Genomic DNA, 20,415 nt, shown 5'->3' with positions numbered 1-20,415 from the left:
ATCACTTTCCAAGAGTCCTGTAACTAATGTGAATGAAACATAGCTCGAACGGCCTTCACCTTATTGTGATCGGGCCCATTGCCAGCAACCAATGCTGCAAAGTGTTTGCCAAGTTCATCCTCGAAGAAAAGTAGAGCTTTTCTAGCCGAGCAGTAGCTGCTGTTCTGCAGCATGGCATGAATGATCATCCTGGAGGAGATCTACCGCAGCCTTGTTGTAGCCGGGCAATGGGTCGCCAAATACATTAGGCCTGCTAAAGTTTGTGTGTTTTACCTACCAAACCTGCCATCAGAAAGCATTCCTGTGGTAGATTGAAAGCCAAAATGAGACAATGACAAGCTGTCAATGATGCAGGCAAAGAGAACGTTGACTGATTGCAGGACAACTGATGCTCAGTGTATATCACGTGATCTTTGTTGATCCAATAACGCTTTGCACAGCGACATCAGTTGTGTTCTTCCCTCTTAGCACAATTGACACATAAGATGATGGTTCCATTCAAGCATCGCAAATCATTGCATGTTGAATTTATCGTATGATTATACTGCACCATCCAAGATGGACTTTATGATCTCAAGCTCTGTCCTGTCTTTCATGACTGGTGGGGCGATAACTGTGATGTGATCGGCTCAACCAGTCTTGGTCCCGCAGCTTCCCAGCTCTTGTCACTCGATCTGAGGGCCTAAAGATGATGCTCAAATCAGTCCTTTCGACAGGCTTAGTGACGGAAAAGCACCAATGGCGATGTGACAATCCGACAGGTCAGAAAATGCAAATGGCAAAAGGTCCCCTTGGCCTCGTTCTCGCTCATTTCGAGGATGCAACAGGTTTGATCCTAAAGGGACAGCTTCCCAGTGATGACCCACGGACTTGCGCTCCGTCCAGCGAGCTCTGATTGGAGACTCCACCACTTGGCTTTTTTGGCTGGAAGACGGGAAAAAGCAGTGCACTGGCCTCAGCGTCCCTAGTCTCGTATTTAGCGTGCTAAGTCGTTGAATCTCCTGCGGACCAGACATCTCCGGGGCCGAATCGAAGCTTGGAAGACAAGGATTCAACTAGTAGTCCTGGGCAGCGAGTAAGTGAAGATTTTTTCTTCCAGGCCCTTTGCCTCGTTCGGTAAACAAAGTTGTCCGTTAGTTCACGGCATATTGGAGGCTTTGGAATCCCCAAAACGAACCAGGGACTATTTCCTGCATATCCCTCTGCCGTTTAAACTTTTCATCGCCGCTAACAGTGGGGTTGGCAGGTTCCTGGCGGGACGTGCAAGAGATATCCACAGAACTCAAATCATCTACGAAGAGACGATAACGTATCAGAATTTTTTGATTTTGATTTTTCTTCCTTCTTATATTCTTTGAGCCTCAGGAGTGAGGGTTTTGGACACTGTCGATACTTGAGATCTGCCGTCAAGGCGTTACAACAGCCATGGCTCCCACGACCCAACACCGTTCAGACCTTCTGGTCGATCAAGATGAGGTCCCTGTCATTGGTGAACAAGACAGAAGCGAAACAAGTTCGCAAGATGATGCGGCTCTGTTGGTTAGTGGATAGACTCTTTTTACTCGTGCAACCAAGCAGACAAACTGCAACAATAATACTGATAATATCAATACTAACTCGAAATTGCAGAAATCGATGGGCTACAAGCCAGTATGCTTCCCGATCCACAATATAATAGGTGGAGCTTTGGTGCTTACAACAATCTTCAGGTGCTTCATCGAACGTACACTCTCCTTGAGAGCTTCTCGACGACGTTTGGTGAGATATGCCTCTTAGGAAAACACTCTTTCCATGACATCACTAACTTACCATGATCAGCTGCGCTCTACTTCGTTGGTGGAGTTCGTGTGACTTTCAGTACTGGTATTGCAGCCGGCGGTAATCTAGCTTATTGGTAAGACAAGACCCCCTCTTCGCGATATATGGAAACTCACAATGAGTAGGACGAGCTATCTGGTTACTATGGTCTTCACATTCATCACCGCCGCGGTCATCGCGGAAGTATGCTCTGCGTCCCCGTCTGCAGGCTCAATCTATCTGTGGGCTGCCGAAGCTGGCGGTCCTAGATTTGGAAGACTTCTTGGTTTCACCGTTGCTTGGTGGAGTACCACTGCCTGGACTACCTTTTGCGCCAGTAACACTCAGGCCGCTGTGAACTATATGCTCTCGGTAAGCTTGCAAGTGTATTCACCAGCTAATCAGGGCCCGAGCTGACCTATCTTTAACAGGAGCTGACAGTCTTCAATGTTGACTTTCCCACTGACACTGGTGATGTCAAATTTCGGGCAGTGCAATGGATCTGTACCGAGATCTTGCTCGCATTGGCTGCACTGCTCAATTTCTTGCCTCGTGCGTAGCTCCAACTGATCGTGATACATCACTGCCCTTTAGAGTACTGATTCTTCTAGCCAAATACTTCCGATTCGTCTTCTACCTGTCGTCCACAATGGTCTTGCTGGACTTCGTGCTCAACATCATCTGGCTTCCGATCGGCGCTCACGACACCTGGGGCTTCCGGTCTGCCCACGAAGCCTTCATGTCCACCTACAACGGTACTGGTGCCCCGCCAGCCTGGAACTGGTGTCTCTCCTACCTGGCAACTGCAGGTATTTTGATTGGGTTTGATGCCTCGGGCCACGTCGCGGAAGAGACCAAGAATGCGTCTGTCACGGCCGCTCGTGGTATTTTCTGGAGTACAGTCGCAAGTGGAGTTGGCGGATTGGCGACGATCATCCTTTTCCTCTTCTGCGCGGTTCGTTCTCCTCGATTCAGATACACATAGGATACTGACTTGCTCCAGCCGGATGCCGATACGCTTTTCTCATTCGGCTCTCCCCAGCCATTTGTGTCCCTATACGCCGTTGTCCTCGGCAAAGGCGGCCACGTCTTCATGAACATCATCTGCATTGTAGCTCTGTGGCTTGTAAGCCGTCTCTCACTCACCATACCCCCAAAAGCACATTCTGACCCCTCCGCAGAACACAGCCATCGCCATCGTCGCCGCCTCGCGTCTCGTCTTCGCCGTCGCCCGTGACGGAGTCCTCCCCTTCTCCGGCTGGGTCTCCCGCGTCCACAACGGCCAGCCCCGCAACGCCGTCGTCGTCGTCTGGACCGTCGCCGCCCTCGTCACCTGCACCCTCCTCCCATCAAGCGTGGCGTTCACATCCCTCGTCTCCGCAGCCGGTGTCCCCAGCGCCGCCGCATACGGCCTCATCTGCCTCGGCCGCCTCCTCTGCACGCCCAAGCGCTTCCCCAAGCCGAAGTGGAGTCTGGGCCGCCTAAGCAAGCCATTCCAGTTCATCGGCGTGTTCTGGAACGCCTGGGTCGTTGCCATCCTGTTCTCTCCATACGCTTTTCCCGTGACGGGGGAGAATCTGAACTGTAAGATACCGCATTCTTCGTCCTTCTCTCAGTCTCAGTCTGTGGCAGTATATTAATGGCTTGTCTGAATTAGATGCGCCCATTATCATGGCAGGAGTGACGATCCTCGCTCTCATCTCGTACTTCGTCATGCCCGAGGACGCCTGGTTGCCCCGGAACCGTATCTCGCGTTTCATTGACAGCAAGGGCGCCGTCTCGGAGACCGTGGAGGAGGTCAGTTCGTCAAGAAGCGCACAGCATGAGGGAGCAGCGTCACAGTGAGAAGTGATTTGAATGAGGTCGATTGTACATTATCTAAAAGCAGTATATTCTCCTATTTAGTCGTCATTTGGGTGACTGCAGAAGCGTTTCAGTAACGCATGTAATATAGCGTGAGAAAAAATCAAGTTTGAGAGCGCTAATGTGGTAATGGTGAACAAAGACACCCTGTCTATTCCTTATTTCCCATTCCATGAATGATCCCATATGTCCTGCCCTCCGTCCCGCCAGTAAATAACAGTCCTATATACGATAACCAGACACCAAGTGTCCTCAAATGAGAATCGAACCGGGAAGCGAAATCCATAAATCAAGTCGTGAGGGCCCAGCCCAACCTAACGCCCGCCAGAGAAAAAACAATCCGAACAACCCCCATATCGCTAATAAAAGGAACGAGTTAACTGAAATTTTCCGTCCGAGCCATGCTGGTACCAGTACCAAGAAGCATCCAAAAAAAAAGTGGCGCCGAGAATCCAGTGGCCTAGAGCCATCTACGGGAGAAGGATCGATGTGCGAATATCATCCATCCTGTCGACCCAACCCTCCGGGAAAGCGCGTTGTTTAAACCAGGCTCTCTCTAGTTCTTCGAGGGCCTTATCGACGTTCTATCTAACGAGTTAGTTCATGTGTCCAGTTGACCAGCGGGGTATCGGGCCGACCTGCCTTGAAGCCGAACCGCTGGCAGTCAACCATTGTTTGGCGGACTGCCTTCTGCTGTGCTTCATCTCGGGTTTCTCGCCCTGCAATGAAAAGCGGCCACATCACTGCCAGCTGACCGACATCTCTCGCCAGCTTCTTGATCAAATTGAGTATGCGAGTGGCCAGCACTTGTAGGAACGGTGTCTGGGGAGGACGATCGGGACGGTCAGCCGCGATCACTTTGTGCAAGAAGATGATCGTCGCTTTCTCATAGGCCTCGATACATCCGGCGTACTCCATAACTTCCGGGTATTGGTATTGTTGTAGGCTTTCGTCGTCTAATTCGCCTAGCTGCTGGATGCATTGCGGCGCATTGGCGCGCCATTGGACGAGGCGATTTAACAAATCACCGTAAATGACATCTTGTTGCGCAGGCGTGAGCCACTTCTCATGCTTCGCTTTTCCGAAAGCGCTAATGTCGGCTTGAATCTCCATCATGATGGACCAGCATTGCCGAAGCTCGTTCAACCGGTCATCGCCGGGTGTGGGCGATGACAGACTCGGGGTGCCTAGATTGTATTCCCATCCGCCTCCGTGTGTCCTCCAGTAGCTTCCTTCCACTACAGTGCCTTCACTGGTATTGCATGCGCCCGCGACGTCGAGATAGGAGAGAAGGGAAATGAGAAAATGTCGAAGGGGGTGATTCGATTCCGCTAGCCGTTGGGCCTCTTTTGCAGGGTCGCTTCTCTTCGATAAAAACAACGACTTGTAGATCTCGCGAGCGCCTTTGAGATGGATCGCCCAATTATCATGTCCCGAATCCATCATCTAGTTTAAACCAGACAAGGTTAGCGAGGAGCTGACTCGTGTCGTCGCGGAGTTACCTACCTCAAATAAAGACAGCAAGAGACAAGTTGCAAAGTCTGCGATTTGAACTTCGTGGTCGGGATGTGTGTACCTCGTCCTGAAGGTCTTTACCACCTCTCCATACTTGCCCATCGCTTGTTGAAAATGTACATTGCGCTTTGGGCCTGCGGACGTATTTGCGAGGTGCAACGCGCCAAGCGCTTGCATGGCGCTTGCCACGGACGGTGAAGACTGAGCGAGTTCGGGAAAGTATTGTCGAAACGGGTTGATGCTATTCGAATTATCGTAGATAAGGAGCAACGTTGCGACCTGTTCGATGAAATGGGTATAATAGCGGCCCTCTACGAGATCTAACGACGAGGGCATGAAGCCTGAAGGAGAAACGGGGTCTTGGAATCGATATTTGATCGGAGCCGAGTCGCTCATAGTCGTCGGAGAAATCACTATGCCATCAACAAGATCATCCTTATCGTCCTGGGGCTCCTGCTTGACATGCTTGATATCCAATTGCTGATTCTTGACCGTTATTGCATTTGCCGTGCTGATATTGTTCGGACTCTGGGACAGGTCTTGTGCACCTTGCGATGGGCCATAGACTTTGAAAGTCATTCGACCTTGAGTCCCATCGCAATCGAGACCTAACCGTGTACAATTCTTGCATGAAGGAGAGGCCTCGTCGCAACGAACATGACGTCGCCTACAGGTTAAACAACCTGTAAACCCACGACGATGCCACCGACGCACGCGCTTCTTCTTTTCCGGCGCAGGAGCCGCGACGGCTTGGGATTGTGCAGCTGGCGGAGGAGCAGGCTTTCCGGGGGGGTACACCACTGTATGCATCTCCATGAGAAGGAGAGTCACGATACCGGACTAAAAGGCAGCGACATGAAGCTGAGAATGTGGAGGAAGTAGAGAAGACCAGCGGTCTGACCGGAGGATAATAATAATAATAAGCCAAAATTGGGGCACAATTAACGATCGATTCGAAGAGTAATAATCATAGCTAGAAATCCCGACAGAAGCAAAAAGACAGACCGGGATGATGAGATACTTTTTACGGCAAACTTAGTGATACACCATTCAAAAGCACTAAGAATCAGATGGAAGGATATTGGGGAGGTAGATAGATGAGAAGTAGTAGATAGGTAGATAATAATGAGGGGGAATCAGTTGCAATCACTTGCAGTGAGAAGGAGGTTTTGTCGTTGTGTCGGAGAAAGAAAAGAGAAATGAGCGGCGAATCACCGGATCTGGCGGGGGGGAGGAAGAGAGGAAGCTCATGCTCATCACTTACTTTTCTTTTTTGCTTGGGGAGGGGGACAGATTCTGGGGAGTCCCTGACCGCTGTATCGGAGCACTGAACACCTTCATCATAAGTCCATTGTTATTACTATTATTTTTACGAAGTACCTAACCTCTTAACAGCCCATTTTAAGATTTACGGAAGATTGTCAAACTTTGTTGTTCGCTTCCACCTGCAGTCCTCCCTCACTCCTCACCCGAGTCACCCCTAGTCTTCACCTACAAGTCTTATTATCGACAGGATAAACTCAACTTCTGTCCTTGAAATTCGATGATCAGCCTCACGGGATAGAGTCGATCGGTATGCTCCCAGTTTCAATTCCAGAACCAGTTCCCAAACCAGTTTCGACGTCCAGGACCTGAGCTATTGCCAATGGATGAGGGTGAATGATGGTATGGTCATAATGATCGACCCTAGTGGATGATCATGATGTGCCAATTCCGCCTCGTGGTGCTGGTGCCTTGTGGATGATTAATATTTGGCATGATGATCCATGATCATGAGTACTGAGGTAGTCTACCTTAGTCAGTGGAGGTTACCCTGTGCATCGCTAATACACGGGCCCGGCAGGTTGCTACTGGTCGAGAATCCAGATCCCAGAAATGCGTGAGAGGGAAAAATGCCTCGTTCGGCTATTCTTATTCGTGATTCGACTCGAAGACTGGGAAACTTGAGGCGTTCAGTTCCCACTTGCCTGAAGCCCCGATCGTACCCGTGTCTGACTGGGAACAGTGGGCCACTCTCCCCACGGTTGCTAACAAATGATGTTCGGATCCAGATTCTCGTCTGCGGGTTTGATTATTGTATTGGAGCAATCCTCCATTAACTTCCTTCGCTTTCTACGGCTTATCTGCATCCTCTATTACCTGTTACTGGGTTCTTCCCCAGGTATGGTGTCCGCTATCGGCCGATTATCTAGTGGACTCTTTACGAAACTTAAAGTAGTCTAATGCCGAGTCTACACTGAAAGAAGTGTCTGGCTGCGTGTCTCTGATTCGAAGAGGACATATCATGCCCTGCAGCAGAACTATCTAACCAATAGTCGTCAATTGCGACCAGAACTTGGACTCAGGGGCCTCCTGGTATTTTAGTGGGGGCCGAATTCCTAGTAACGATTCACTGTTCTGGCCCCATAGATAATCAATCATCTACCATGAGACTTTCAGGAGTAACTGCGGCGAGGACTTGCCTTTTGGCACCGTTGAGAATCAGCTTTTACCTCCAAGGTCATACTTAGACTCATGGTCACAGTGAAACGCATGGCAGAACTGGGTGCTTTCTGTTCCTCCAAAGTGAATGTGACGCTAAGTGCGATCGGAGGTCCACTCTTGCGTTATCAACTTTCCATCCTCCACTGCGGCCTCACCACCTTGTTTGACCTGATTCACCCGATTGTCAATGGCAATCCCGCAGGATCAGTGGGACTGGAGACAATATCCTTGATTCTCGAATGCAGATGGTCGATCTTGATTTTCCGTGATCGCCGTCGTCCTGGTGGTGGGCCTGAGCACAGCCGTCGGAACCATGGCTGTCATCTCTGCCATGGGTTTCTTTGAGCTTGTTTCCATGGTCTTCGCTGAAAGCGATAACTCTTTTGTAGGCCAGTTTTCTGTCAGTAAGCAGAGTCGTGACGACTAGACTACTTTAAATTCGTAAGTGACTGCAAATAGCCCATCTTCCAAACGACTCATCGAAAATATCGGAATCTCGTCATGTGAACGCGTTGGAACTACTGGCCATCGCCGTCAATGTCATATGCGAGTCTGTCTCCTGTCTCACACGCACAGTCGATCATGGGAGCTGCTTGCGCCTGGCTGAACTTCAAACAAGCTACTCCGGCCTCGCTACGATGTTATCCCGTCCCCGAAAGCCTATTACAACACATTGCTCCGAGGATTCTCCTCTGGGAAATTGCCCTTCCACATCACGGAGAGACGCGGATCCTCCCTTTTCTTGTCCCTCGTCATTCGGGGAGCCTCCGGCAAATGAAGACCTCGGGGTTTGGTTAGAATCTCTTGAGTGGGCCGAGCGTGGAGGATCCCCGGTATCCTGCGATCTGTCGAGTGACCTCAACATGCTATATGATGCCATTCCTAATCCGACGAGATCTGCCTGCCTTTGTTCTCTCCAAAAGTTTAATGGTCCTAGAGCATCTTATTCCATGGAGGATGTGTTGTGCTCCCCTCCATCAAGTTTCATGCTGGCCAAGGATTCCGAGAATGACTCCCGGTGAAGGAAACTAGGTTTATTGGGGTGAGAGTAATTGATACCTCCTGTGATCTCATTATTGTGTAGATTTTGATAGACATCTATCTTGGTGCCCGATTTGGCCCATGCGAAGGTTTTGTTTCTCTACCATAGTTGTGGTAATCAGATAAGATGACCCTAGTCTGCACGACTCAACAATGGACGACCACTGATGATATTGTAATGTCATGTTAAAATGATTCGCTATATTCCTTGGTGCCGGCAGGATCCCGTTGGCAATCCAACAATAATGGATCAAATATAGGCCATCAGGTAGCCCTGACCTATGTATAGATTACAGACTCATCATCTGCTTGAATGCTCATATGCATCTATCATGGTGTTTTAAATAAGAAACTATACCCGTAATAGTAAGAATTGATCTTATTACTGTAACTCTCTATCCTATCTAATATCTTACAATTGGCACCCAACAGCCACCAGCTCCGCTAGACTTGACTAATCCAGCAGCTTCAGCAACATCATAGTTAGTTCAGAACTCCCAAGCCTTATCTCCCTTGTACGGCTGGGCCTCGAGCGCAAACCGGGTGCAGGCATTCTGCCCGTTGGAGCCATTGTTGGTGATCGCACCCGTAGTGCCGTTGGTGTACTCGGTCCAAACCTTCCACTGCTTGGCGTCCTTGTCGACGGAGCACAGCCACAGCGTCAGGAACGGGTTGAGGAAGCCGTCCTTCATGATGGGGAGGTCGGTGAGCGAGCCGTCGGGGATGTATCCGCTGTGCGGGATTGTGTAGGTCAGCTGGCCCTCGGGGGAGATGTAGACTGTACACAAAAGATATTAGCTAACGCTGCCAGATACTATGGGGGAGGAAAGGCGAGCATACCCTGCTGACCGCCGGGCACAGCGGCATTCAGGAACAGCTTCGAGCCCTGCGAGACGAAGGAGGTGGTGTTCACGGCTGGGCAGTCCTTGATGTTCTCCGGGCAGGAGGAGAAGGTAGGCTTGCCGCTCCAGAAGGCGCCGGCGTTGGCGTTCAGGGGGCCCTCGAGGGTTCCCATGCTGTTGGACCAGCGGACGTTGAGGGTGAACGGTTCCTGTTGTTGCTGTCCCTGGGCGGTTGCGGCGCCGAGAAGGGGAGCGAGAGAGAGGACGGTGGTGAGCTTCATTTTGGTAGCTTGTCGATTGACTGTGTAGTAGTGTTCGTTGAGATGAGAGGTGCTGATGATGATGGTGATGTTGAGATGCTATCTACAGAGCTCCTGAAGCTCCTTATATACCCCGTGTTCTCCTATGTCTCGGAGGCCAACCGAGGAGTAAGATGGTCTGCAGAGTCGAGGCGATAGTATCATCCATCTCCAGTTTTTCTCCACATCAAGTGAGACATGAGGTCATTTGTATAGTGGCGATGCTAAGAATATCCCCGCCAAGGAGGATGCGTTCTTCACAGGATGGTTAGTCCCTTGTTTGGATGCTATTAAAATCAGACCGCTAGACAGCTACATTCAAGAAGGAAATCATGATGGAGATCCGGTGAGATCCATCGATTTGAGGATGAAGGAATTGTTGCTGTCTCAAACATGGACAATAATGACCAGCGGGGAGGCCGAATTCTGCAGCCTTGGCCGTTGAGCATCAGGGATGTGTGACTGCAGAATTGTGAGACATTTGTGTTTCATTTTCATGGATTAATCCTGCTGGTTCCTCGGCGCAAAACGGTCTCTTGGCTGCCTGGAAACAGACTCCGAGCTCTTCATTCTGAGTATTAATATGTGTACACATCAAAGAGGGTATAGGTATCACGTCTATCATAGGAAAGGAAAGTAATGGCGCAGCTTCGCCCGCATTATTCAATGACTGTCGTCGCTCAAGCAAAAATGCAATGTTGCAATATGATCTATGTTTGAATCTGTCCTCGAGGCGGAGCTCGGCACAGGCATGTTGTAAAGCTGTCGTGAAAGCAAAATCAGACTGTATTTCAGTCAGTGAGCAGCGATTTTGTGCCCTGCAACAAGGACTCTTACTATATAACGAATGTCAATGATCGATAAATGATGTCCCAAAGGTCATATCCAAGCTCTAAGCAGCCTTTGCCTCAAAGACTTTGGTCGGCTCAGTCGGCTCAGATGGCACACTGCTTTTCTGGTCGACAAAAGTTCGCTCCAGCTGGGCTCTCTCTTCATCGGTCGCATCGGTGAGATGAACGGCAACTTCTTCGCCAAAGTTCTTCGCGATCTCTTCCAAAGTCAAGCGTGCGGTCTCCGGGAAGAAGAAGTAAATGACTTTGAGGCATTAGTGGATGTTCGTCGAGCACTTGCGTGTCCGTCTTACCTGGAATGAAGAATGCAGACCAGCAGATGATGACAAGGTAGTACTTCCAGCCAATATTGTTGAAGCCCATAGGGGCAGTCTCAAGCAAGATCAGGGTAGCTGCATCCTTGTTAGTTGCTGTTCGGACCATACAACCGAGATAAACATACCGGCAAACTGCCCGAAAAGGGAGAATCCCATGCCGATGGGTCTGATCTCGGTTGGGAAGATCTCAGAGACATAGAGATACATGGTCGTGTCGCAGAAAGTTCTGTGCATCGGTTAGTGTCGCACAGCACAAGCACTGCGGAGAAACCTACCCCTGGAACGCCAGGTAGAGATATATGAACAGAATACCAAAGGCGTTTCCGGCCTTGTTTGTTGTGCCCGCATATTCGGCGGTCATTGCAGCCAAGCATGAAGTGGTGATAATGATTCCAACGAAACCGGTGATGTACATACCCCGCCGCGAGTTGACCTTGTCATGAAGCCAAGCACCCAAGGGATTGTAGATAAGACCTGCAGGGGTAAGCTATGCGCTCAAACCTGACTGACATGTACTCACCAGCTGTTGTCAACCACACTGCGCTCAGAAGCAAAGGCATACCGCCCTTCATGCCGAGATTTGTGTATAGCAAAACCGCGTAGTTGTTCTGTCAGATTGTAAGTGCTTGATTCAATCTTGACAAGCAGGATACTAACAATAATCAAGGGCCCACCAAATTCTGCTCCCCACTGAGTTAGGAACCCGATGGCCATTCGCTTTCTGTACGACTTCTTCTTCACGACTGCTTTCCACACATTGCCGTACTCGGACAGCCTCTCAGATTCCAAACGAATCTGTTCTGCAGTCTGATAATACTCCTCCTTAGCGACGAGGTTGTCCGGGTCGTCGGGGGACTGACGGAGCCGCTCCAAGACGACCTTGGCTTCCTCGTGTTTGCCCTTTGAGATGAGCCAACGGGGAGAGCGCGGAAGCCATGGAGATCCGATGAGGAGCACAAGAGGCGGCAGACACTGAAGGGCCAGCGGGAACCTCCAGCCGAACGAACCAATGTCCTTGGCATAGTAGCATGCGAAACCAACCCAACCAGAAAGCATATAACCAAACACCAGGAAGATCGCATGATGACCGACAAGCCAGCCACGGCGAAACGCGCTCGACATTTCAGAAAGGTACATGGGACACACCGTGACTAGGATACCGATGCCGAGACCGCAGACGAACCGACCCGCTTGGAACATTCTGCGGGATGTCAGCTATGCCTTGACCAAGAATGCGGATCAGGACATACTCGAGCGAGTTTGCGCCAGCCTGAAGCGCGCCACCGAAGAGGGAGAAAAAGGCACCGAACTGGATGTTCACCTTACGACCGAAGTAATCACATGACCACATAATGAACAATGTGCCGACAGCACCTCCGGCGCTGAAGACACCATTAGCTGTAGAGATAGCCGGCGTTGTGATCGAGGCATATCCCGGTTCTCCCTCGGCAGGGAGCTTGAAAAAGCTATACCATCCCGGCTGCCCGATTGTACTACCGATGATGGAAGCACAGTAACCATAGGTCTGGAGAGCAGATTAGCCGACGCAAAGATGGCCCGATATAGCCCAGACATGCAGGGTACTGACCAGTGACCCAACGGCTACAAATATAGTGACCAGCCTGTTATAGGTACTGGTCTGTGAACCGAAAGTCCCCATACTGTGTCAAAATTGATTGATACACAAAGCTATCCAAGCTGAGCCGCAAATGCAGGAATTGACCCCTGCAAAAATGACCTGTATCACAAAGAAGAAAAGAGATTGCGGGAAGCGGAAAAGACCGGGCGGGCCTTGTACGAGGGAACTCGGACTCCTAGCTTCACAGCAGTTTCGATTCAGCCCCTCACTTAGACTGTTCAAGTACGGCTCTAGGTGGAAAAAGAAGGGATCAATATTGGGAGAAGTCAACGCCTGATGTAGCGTCCGCGTGAAGATAAGAAGTGATTCGCTTGTCGACACCGAAAATTCTGATACCGAGCACCAAGAATGCTCAGGACATTCAAGCCATGCATGCTGCCATAGTGTCCAATATCATAGTCGCGTCTCTTGCCCTGCATTAGCTCTGAAGAGACTGATTTGCGAGGGCGAACTGAGCTTTGAGCTCTCCCCTCTGCCTATCTGTTTGCACTTGCTCCTCGCTAATGCCCTTGAGAATGGCCTGATTTGAGTGAAATGACTCCATACTGTGTACCTCATTGGCCGAGCAGACGAGGGGTCGTGGTCCACTTGCTGCAGATTGATGAGAAAGGAAAGCTTAAACCTTGCAGGTACAGTGCAGAAAGTTGACTCCTTCGCTATTTGCGCATAGATTGCTGCTAGACCATCGCTAGACTGCAATTGTTAGTCATAGTACATTGTCCCACGCATCCAAGAAGATAGTCTGGCAATGATCGACTAAGACAGAGGCCAGAATTGAGTCTTGCTAAGACTTATTGGGGTCAGCTGTCGCAATGTAACCAATCATATGTTTTTATCATCTGCAGTCTCCGCCCTTTGACATCCGCCCCCACTCCATCCCGGTCTTTTGATTACATTACCTTACCACTGCTTGTATTGGCTTTACAACCCGGTAGTCATCGTGATGGAACTTGGCGCAATTCTCACCTTCCTCATATGCTCAAGAGCAATACACTACGCATTCCATAGTGTAGCTTGCTTTTCATTAATTGATTTGCTTAGTATGTTCTAGAGAAGACTATTGATAAGGGCCATGCTATGCAGATCAAAGTGTCATGCTGTGATCCGATTGCCTCAGGAGTCAGGACTTGAATCAATCGCAAGAAAACTCAAGAGTCAAGAGTACTCCGAGTCATGCGCATGATGAGCTCAGAGGCCCAAATGCACTAACGAGAGGATTCTGGATTTTATAATTGGCGCTCAACTAGCGCATAAATTCCAAAGTGGCTTCCAGATGCCGCGTCTGAACACTGTAGTCTGTACTCCGTAGTTCGTACTTTGAGCCTAAGTTGTGTTGAGTGCTGATGTCGCTTTATCTGATTCAATCCTAAGACTAGGACCGGAAATTCCCCTCCTTGACCCCTCCATCGCTTGATAATTCCTCCGGCTAGTGCGCTATAGAAGTAGAATGCTGCAGAACCCTGCACGCTATAGACCTTAAGATTAACGTTGAATATAGTCTTGTCTTCAATTTATCTGATCCCAATTCATCTCTAGAGAATCGCATCATGGGAAGTCACTCTCCCTGGGATACTCCTTTCGATGAACTCCCCAACCCTAAACAAGTCTGGGTTGGGAAGCCGGGGAGTCATGAAGAGGGACTAGGAAAACTCGCCATTCTAACCCCAGAGGTAGTGGCCAAGGCAGCGGCAGCTGAGATCAAGACCGGCCGACGAGTCACAATGAACTGGGATATGACAAAACTTGACTATCCGAATTTGAACCGACAACCCTGCAATCATCAGATCATTCCGCTGCTTGGCGGGGTTGCTTTTGATGATATATATACTATGAATCCTCGTAGGTCTTACCAGGCTTCGATTTGAATGTGAAACTAACAGTCATTACTCTAGAGCAGAGTAGTCAATGGGATGGATTAAGACACTTTTCTCAGACTGTCCCTGGGCAGAAAGAGCGTGTATTCTATGGCGGCACGACGGTTGAGGAGATCAATGACCGTAAGAACGACCGAATTGGTCTGCAGCACTGGGCGAAGGAGGGCATTGCAGGTAAGCTTCAACTCGCATGTCAGTGGAACCTGGTTGCTGAGTATGAAACTAGGACGAGGAGTCTTGATTGACTACGCGACATGGGCAGAGAAGAAGGGGATCAAATATACCACCTTCTCAACGCACCAGGTCCGCTTGTCGGACATCTTGGAGATTGCCAAAGAATGCAACATCACATTCCAAAAGGGCGATATCCTTTTTGTGCGGGTCGGGGTCACCAAGGAATGGGATACTATCATGACCGATGCGCAGAAGCAGCAGTATTCGGATAATCCGAGCCCAGAGCACGCCGGAGTCGAAGCAACCACTGACGTGCTTCGATGGTTGTGGAATACTGGTTTTGCAGCTATCGCTAGTGATGCGATCAGCTGGGAGGTGAGACACGACCGTTGAACCAAAAACCTATGTGGACTTGGCTGACGCAAGGTGATATGACAGGTCTATCCGCCCCAGAACCCTGATGTGTTCTTGCATGAGTATGTGCTTGCCGGATGGGGAATGCCAATTGGTAAGCCAACCCTCTAAACGCGGAGACAACAGCTCAAAGTGGAGTGCTAACGGGTTGATGTTACTGATAAACAGGGGAGCTTTTCGATCTGGAAGCGCTGGCGAGCACATGCCAGGAGCTCCAGCGCTGGAGTTTCTTCGTCGCCTCGGTGCCTTTGAACATGCCTGGTGGAGTGTCGTCTCCTCCGAATATGATGGCAATCTTTTAGATTACTGGTAGGGAAAAATCGACTGATCCTTAAGAGAAGTTTGAGGATGCCAGACTACGTAAGGCAACTACGTAAGGCCGTGGTATGACATGTAAACCACAAGCCCTAATGACAACTAATAAGTCTAACATGAAGCATTGCAATCGATTCTGTATCAGATTCATGATGATGCCCCTTACTCCGGAGTAGTTCCTACGCAGTCTGAAGCCGATGTACACAGGAGGCTAGTCGGTCGCACGCAGTACGTACTACTCACCGTTCGGGCTTTAAATACCGATATGAACACAGTCACCGGTCCACTCCCCGATCCCGGTCGAGACTATCTCTGGTGTATTTTGATGGTGTATTTGCAACAGTCAGAAAGACCTTTCTGTCCTGGACAGCTGGAATAGGAGAAATCCATGCCGTCTCTTTATTACTCCAAGTGATAACTCCAAGTAATAGTTCCAATCGATAGCTTCAAGTGAACCCCGAATGAAAAACCACAGTTAGACATTATGAGCTTCGTGTGGCAAAGAAGACAGCGACAACCTTCAGCAGTTCATGCCTGGACCTGCCTGGCATATAACGGGTCCACAGTCTCCCTATTTCCTGCAGGCTGAAAATTTTAAACCGCTACAAACACGCGACTGGACCTTGGCAGTCAGAACTTTCCTCGTAGTTTCGGGCATTTAGGACAGACTCCGGCGTTGACACCAGGTAAAAGGGGCCTGTTTCATCGGAATTACGATGACAATTGGCGCATTCCCCCATATTGCAGAGTAGTTGTAGTAATAGTAGTACAAACTGGTACACTGAACCTGTTCCAGCACCTAAGAGAGACTGAAGAACGACACCTCGGAAGCAAGGTGATCTTCGATTGTACAGAGGAGAAGCCTGGAAAACGGCCCCATGCCCTGAAACCACGCCATTTTGGTTTGTGATGGTGGATCCGGCAGTTTCTGTTCTTCATAAGTGATCGACAAATGTCAGGCAGGTTAGAGTTTATCGTCCGAAACTAGTCGTAATAGTAGTGAGACTACTGCTGCACTTGAAATTTGTCCATTTCTCTGGAGAAATGTGCTCAGTATCGTCCGTCGAGAGTCACACATTTGAATGCTGAACGAAGAATGCTGATGGCAGAAAATAGTTGTCATATTATATGCTGAAAGTATAAGCTCCTAAGCGAATCTGACAGATTATATCTCCGTAAACTCTGGTAAATTGGTTTCCAATGATCGACCGTCACCAAAGTTACTGCTGTAATACCAAAGCTTACCGTTTCATCCATCGCCGGTGAATGGTAGCTCACGTTTCTTTATCCCAATTAGGAAAGGACACGGCCTAAAGGCGGCGCGGTGGCGGCAAGTGGGGTCCGATCCCCGCTATGGGGTAAGCTGGTATCAAGGCTGCCCCTATTGTTGGTCTTAAAAAAAAAGATCTTTCGTAATGATAACTACCTGACGAACAGGGGTACGAAGCTTGCATGATAATGCCTTTGTCAGAGACACATCAAAGACCATTGTTTTTTGTCTCATTTTCCCTTCTTCATTTTCTTCTCTTTTCTTTCGTTTGACTTTGCCTTTTCTTGTGGTGGGGGCCGGAATGGGTGGCTGTTGTTGGGGTTTTCCCTCTTTTGAATCGACTGCCATCGGCCCATGCTTTGCACGGTTGCACTTTGTGCTACCACGGCTCTGCTATCTCGATGAAAGCCATCAAAGTACCACAGATCTCATCTTAGATGCATGGACCCTTGAAACCGGCAATATAAGTATATGAATAGGGTCAGATCTCCAGCAAGAGTGAGGTTTCCGAAGTTTCTCTGTGGTGGAGGACGAAAACCAGCCGCTCAATCAAATTGATTAAAACAGTCATTTCCACGACTGTTTAGCCCTGCTCTGAGCAATTCTTAAAACCAATCAATGATTCTTGGCCGATAGCCTCGACTCTTCTCTTTGGATAAGCCCGTCCCGCGTATCTAGGCAGTCTCTTCGCCGACTACCTACAGTAGATAGCCTGACTGTCTAAGACCAGCCAAATCCTGTCCAGATCCTGAGTGCCAGAATACAACTTCCTAGGTTGACTTCATTAGATCGTTCTTGGCATGTTAAACGTCCTGCCGTATATGGGAACGGTCAAAGGTTTAACTGAAAATATAGTTCAGCATGCTCATGTCTGACCAGAGGTAGATAAATCTCGTCAATGCTGTCCTGCTTCCCCTGCTGACAGACCATACTTGCCTCCATCCTATTGTGGAAATTTACAAGTCGGTAGGAACCCGACGCACTGTGGAGCATCTCATTAATTTGTCAATATAATTGTATCATTACAATAAATTCTCACCTCAATTTTGATGTCTAAACTAGATCACACAATACTTTTACTACCCTGATCGTCAATTACTTCATGTATTATCGTACGGCCGGACTGCAGGAACATTTCCAGCTAATTTCTGCAGGAACAGGCCAAGAGTTTCTGTGTCGACGTCGATCGTCAAAGTCTACCGTTCTGGTGGTGCTGGACAATAGACGACTCTCCCGATGGTCAGGGGTGTGGAGCTGGGGACTGCCAAATCGATCTTGAAGAATGGCGAACCAACAGAGACAACGCTCTTAGATGAGAGTCTAGCGCATCTGTCATAGGTTAATTGTAGTCCACAGTTCTGTTTCATACAAATATCACTCCATGTGATCCATCAGGCCATAGATCCCTTTTTAATGTTCTTTTCTTTTTCGCGCTCAAGATTTCCTTAATCAGATCAAGAATTAGATCTCGTATCTCTTATTCAAGAGTACCGCGGGGCAGCCATTACCATGGCGCTCGCAGTGATGCTTGGGCGAGATGCTGGCGATTCCGTGGACAGGACAATGCAGAATTGGAATACGGCGACTCAGATACTATGCATTGTGGCCATGACTGTATTCTTTGGGTTACGTGTCTACACTCGAATATTCATTCTTAACGGGTTCGGGAAGGAAGACTGTGCGTGGCCAATAATTGCTTAACCAATGTGAGACACTGACCATCATACAGGGACTTGCATGGGCGCTTGGGTATACAATTTCCTTTGCCGTTGTAGCCATTCACTTATGACTTATCCATACTGACATGGGTGAGAGAGATAGTTCCTTGGAGTCATGTACTCTATCATCGCCCTCATCAGTTAGTATTTGAATTTCACTTGCAACTCTGGCTGCTAACAGCTCGCAGTGGGACATTACGGAGGCGGACTGCACCAGAGTGATGTGCCAGACTCCTACCTGATCCCTTTTCACAAGGTCTGGTTGCTTCCCCATCTTAGCAGATTCATCAGTCCCTAACCTCAACCCACCGTAGACCGTCTACGTGACAATGGTCATGTACGGACCGACGGCATTCCTGACCAAAATATCACTCCTCTGGATCATGACAAGAGTGTTCAGCCCCTATCGCAAAGCCGTTCTTTTCATCTACATCTTCCTGGTAATCATGCTTCTCTACTACATCCCCGCCGTGATCGTCAAAATCCGCATCTGCAAACCAATCGAAAGATTCTGGGACGAAAACGCAAACGGCACCTGTCTGGACCAGTCGGCAATCATCCTCGCCGACGCAGTCGTCAGCGTCGTCAGCGACATCATCATCCTCATCCTCCCGCTCCCGCTAACTCTGAGCCTCCAAATGGCCATGCGCAAGAAGCTGCGCGTGATGGGCATCCTCGGCGCCGGAGGCCTTGCCTGCGCATCTAGCGTAGTCCGTCTCATCCTCATTCTCAAAACCGGACAGTCCAAAGACGGGACTTATTCGTTTATGCGGATAAATATGTTTGGGTGTGTTTTCCCCCCTCTCCGCTTCATTTCCCCGCACCACACAAGCACAAGCACTAACAAGAATTTTCCTCTCGCAGAAACGCCGAAATCGCCATCGGGGTCATCTGCGCCTGCCTCCCCTCCCTCTCCGCTCTGCTCAGCCGAGTCCTCCACGAATACTCCAGCAACAACAAAGCAACCCATACCTCCACACACGAACTCAGCAAAGTGACGAAGCAGAGCCGCACGGATCGGAGACTCAGCCGCAGCAAACACCAGATGAGCTACTTGGATACCGCGTCCGATCAGGAGATCCTCATGCACAATGCGCAGGGGGATCCGAAGATCGAGACGTCGATTCGGGGAGATACATCGTCGCGGCGGGTTGTGCCGTCGGAGGCTATGGGTATCATGAAGACGGTGGATGTGTCGACGTCGGTGACGACTCACTAAGCGTCTGTCGACAGAAACTAAGGCGTTTACGTTTAGGGGCCGAAAGGAGGTACAGGCTTGGGTTGGTTAATATTGGCTACGCGGATGATACCCTCACCATCTTTCTTCTTTCTTTTCTTTTCTTACTTCTACCGATGAACATTCTATTACGAACATAACATTGTACTTATTCTATAAACGAGGATTGAACATACTTTGGAAATGAAATAATTAAGAATTACTCCTTCTGCGCCTGCCAAAGGGTAAGGACACTGGAGTACCAAAGACTGGTCAGACGACTAATCGGAATTGAAGCAGATCGGATAATCAAGCCTGTGCACATCTGTGAGACGACTGATATAAATAAAGCATAAACCAGGGGCTGGCCGACCTCAGTTTCTAATCATTCGTGGTAAAGTTACAGCTATGGAGTAACTCCGGTGTTGCGGGCTGCGGCCATCTTCCCGGGCAATGGTCCAATGGATATATGAGAGGAAATACCCCGCAGGGTTGGCATTGTCTGTGTCGTATCATGCCCCCTTCAACAGCGCCCAAGAGAGAAAATAGCTGCTTGTATTTGTGCCTGTAGATTCGAAAATATGTGGATCTGATGGGTTAGTTCAAGAAGAAAAGGGTGCAAACGGCTGATGCTGGGATGGGGACGACTCGGGAATCGGCATTGCGCCGCAATGTCTCCGCACGAGCTGACCCCTCTTTGCTATAGGCTTTAGGTATATAAATGGCGTTGTCCTTGCCTTTATTTATATGAGAGATACGCTGTACGACTGTCGATCTATCTTCGTT

The 20,415-nt window shown here is 49.3% G+C and overlaps 6 protein-coding genes across 6 annotated transcripts, besides 1 other annotated feature; 3 read left to right on the top strand and 3 right to left on the bottom strand.

Annotated features, from left to right (window-relative positions):
* Positions 1-1,425: 1,425 nt before the first annotated feature.
* NFIA_039300 (putative amino acid permease) lies at positions 1,426-3,642 on the top strand (the record flags this gene model as incomplete). The annotated part of the gene is made up of 10 exons (XM_001266250.1): positions 1,426-1,539; positions 1,630-1,650; positions 1,710-1,758; positions 1,819-1,894; positions 1,944-2,169; positions 2,229-2,349; positions 2,409-2,752; positions 2,801-2,923; positions 2,979-3,381; positions 3,455-3,642. The coding sequence occupies 10 exons, from the start codon at positions 1,426-1,428 to the stop codon at positions 3,640-3,642; spliced, it is 1,665 nt and encodes a 554-aa protein (XP_001266251.1).
* A 606-nt stretch (positions 3,643-4,248) lies between these two features.
* Positions 4,249-5,991, bottom strand: NFIA_039290 (Zn(II)2Cys6 transcription factor; the record flags this gene model as incomplete). Its single annotated transcript, XM_001266249.1, has 2 exons — positions 4,249-5,106; positions 5,167-5,991. The coding sequence occupies 2 exons, from the start codon at positions 5,989-5,991 to the stop codon at positions 4,249-4,251; spliced, it is 1,683 nt and encodes a 560-aa protein (XP_001266250.1).
* Positions 5,992-9,188: 3,197 nt separating this feature from the next.
* Positions 9,189-9,823, bottom strand: NFIA_039280 (uncharacterized protein; the record flags this gene model as incomplete). Its single annotated transcript, XM_001266248.1, has 2 exons — positions 9,189-9,478; positions 9,541-9,823. The coding sequence occupies 2 exons, from the start codon at positions 9,821-9,823 to the stop codon at positions 9,189-9,191; spliced, it is 573 nt and encodes a 190-aa protein (XP_001266249.1).
* Positions 9,824-10,733: 910 nt separating this feature from the next.
* Positions 10,734-12,669, bottom strand: NFIA_039270 (putative MFS sugar transporter; the record flags this gene model as incomplete). Its single annotated transcript, XM_001266247.1, has 8 exons — positions 10,734-10,936; positions 10,986-11,084; positions 11,135-11,235; positions 11,285-11,483; positions 11,530-11,617; positions 11,667-12,210; positions 12,260-12,534; positions 12,598-12,669. The coding sequence occupies 8 exons, from the start codon at positions 12,667-12,669 to the stop codon at positions 10,734-10,736; spliced, it is 1,581 nt and encodes a 526-aa protein (XP_001266248.1).
* Positions 12,670-14,195: 1,526 nt separating this feature from the next.
* On the top strand, positions 14,196-15,412 carry NFIA_039260 (uncharacterized protein; the record flags this gene model as incomplete). Its single annotated transcript, XM_001266246.1, has 5 exons — positions 14,196-14,487; positions 14,541-14,696; positions 14,749-15,071; positions 15,135-15,204; positions 15,279-15,412. The coding sequence occupies 5 exons, from the start codon at positions 14,196-14,198 to the stop codon at positions 15,410-15,412; spliced, it is 975 nt and encodes a 324-aa protein (XP_001266247.1).
* A 54-nt stretch (positions 15,413-15,466) lies between these two features.
* Positions 15,467-15,490: a microsatellite.
* Positions 15,491-18,742: 3,252 nt separating this feature from the next.
* Positions 18,743-19,632, top strand: NFIA_039250 (putative integral membrane protein; the record flags this gene model as incomplete). Its single annotated transcript, XM_001266245.1, has 2 exons — positions 18,743-19,200; positions 19,278-19,632. 2 exons carry the CDS (start codon positions 18,743-18,745, stop codon positions 19,630-19,632), a joined length of 813 nt encoding a protein of 270 aa, XP_001266246.1.
* Between the last annotated feature and the right edge of the window lie 783 nt (positions 19,633-20,415).

The sequence above is a fragment of the Aspergillus fischeri genome, genomic scaffold, assembly GCF_000149645.3.
Source record: "Aspergillus fischeri NRRL 181 1099437636247 genomic scaffold, whole genome shotgun sequence".
NCBI classification, from domain to species: domain Eukaryota; kingdom Fungi; phylum Ascomycota; class Eurotiomycetes; order Eurotiales; family Aspergillaceae; genus Aspergillus; species Aspergillus fischeri.
This window is presented reverse-complemented; position numbering and strand designations above follow the sequence as displayed.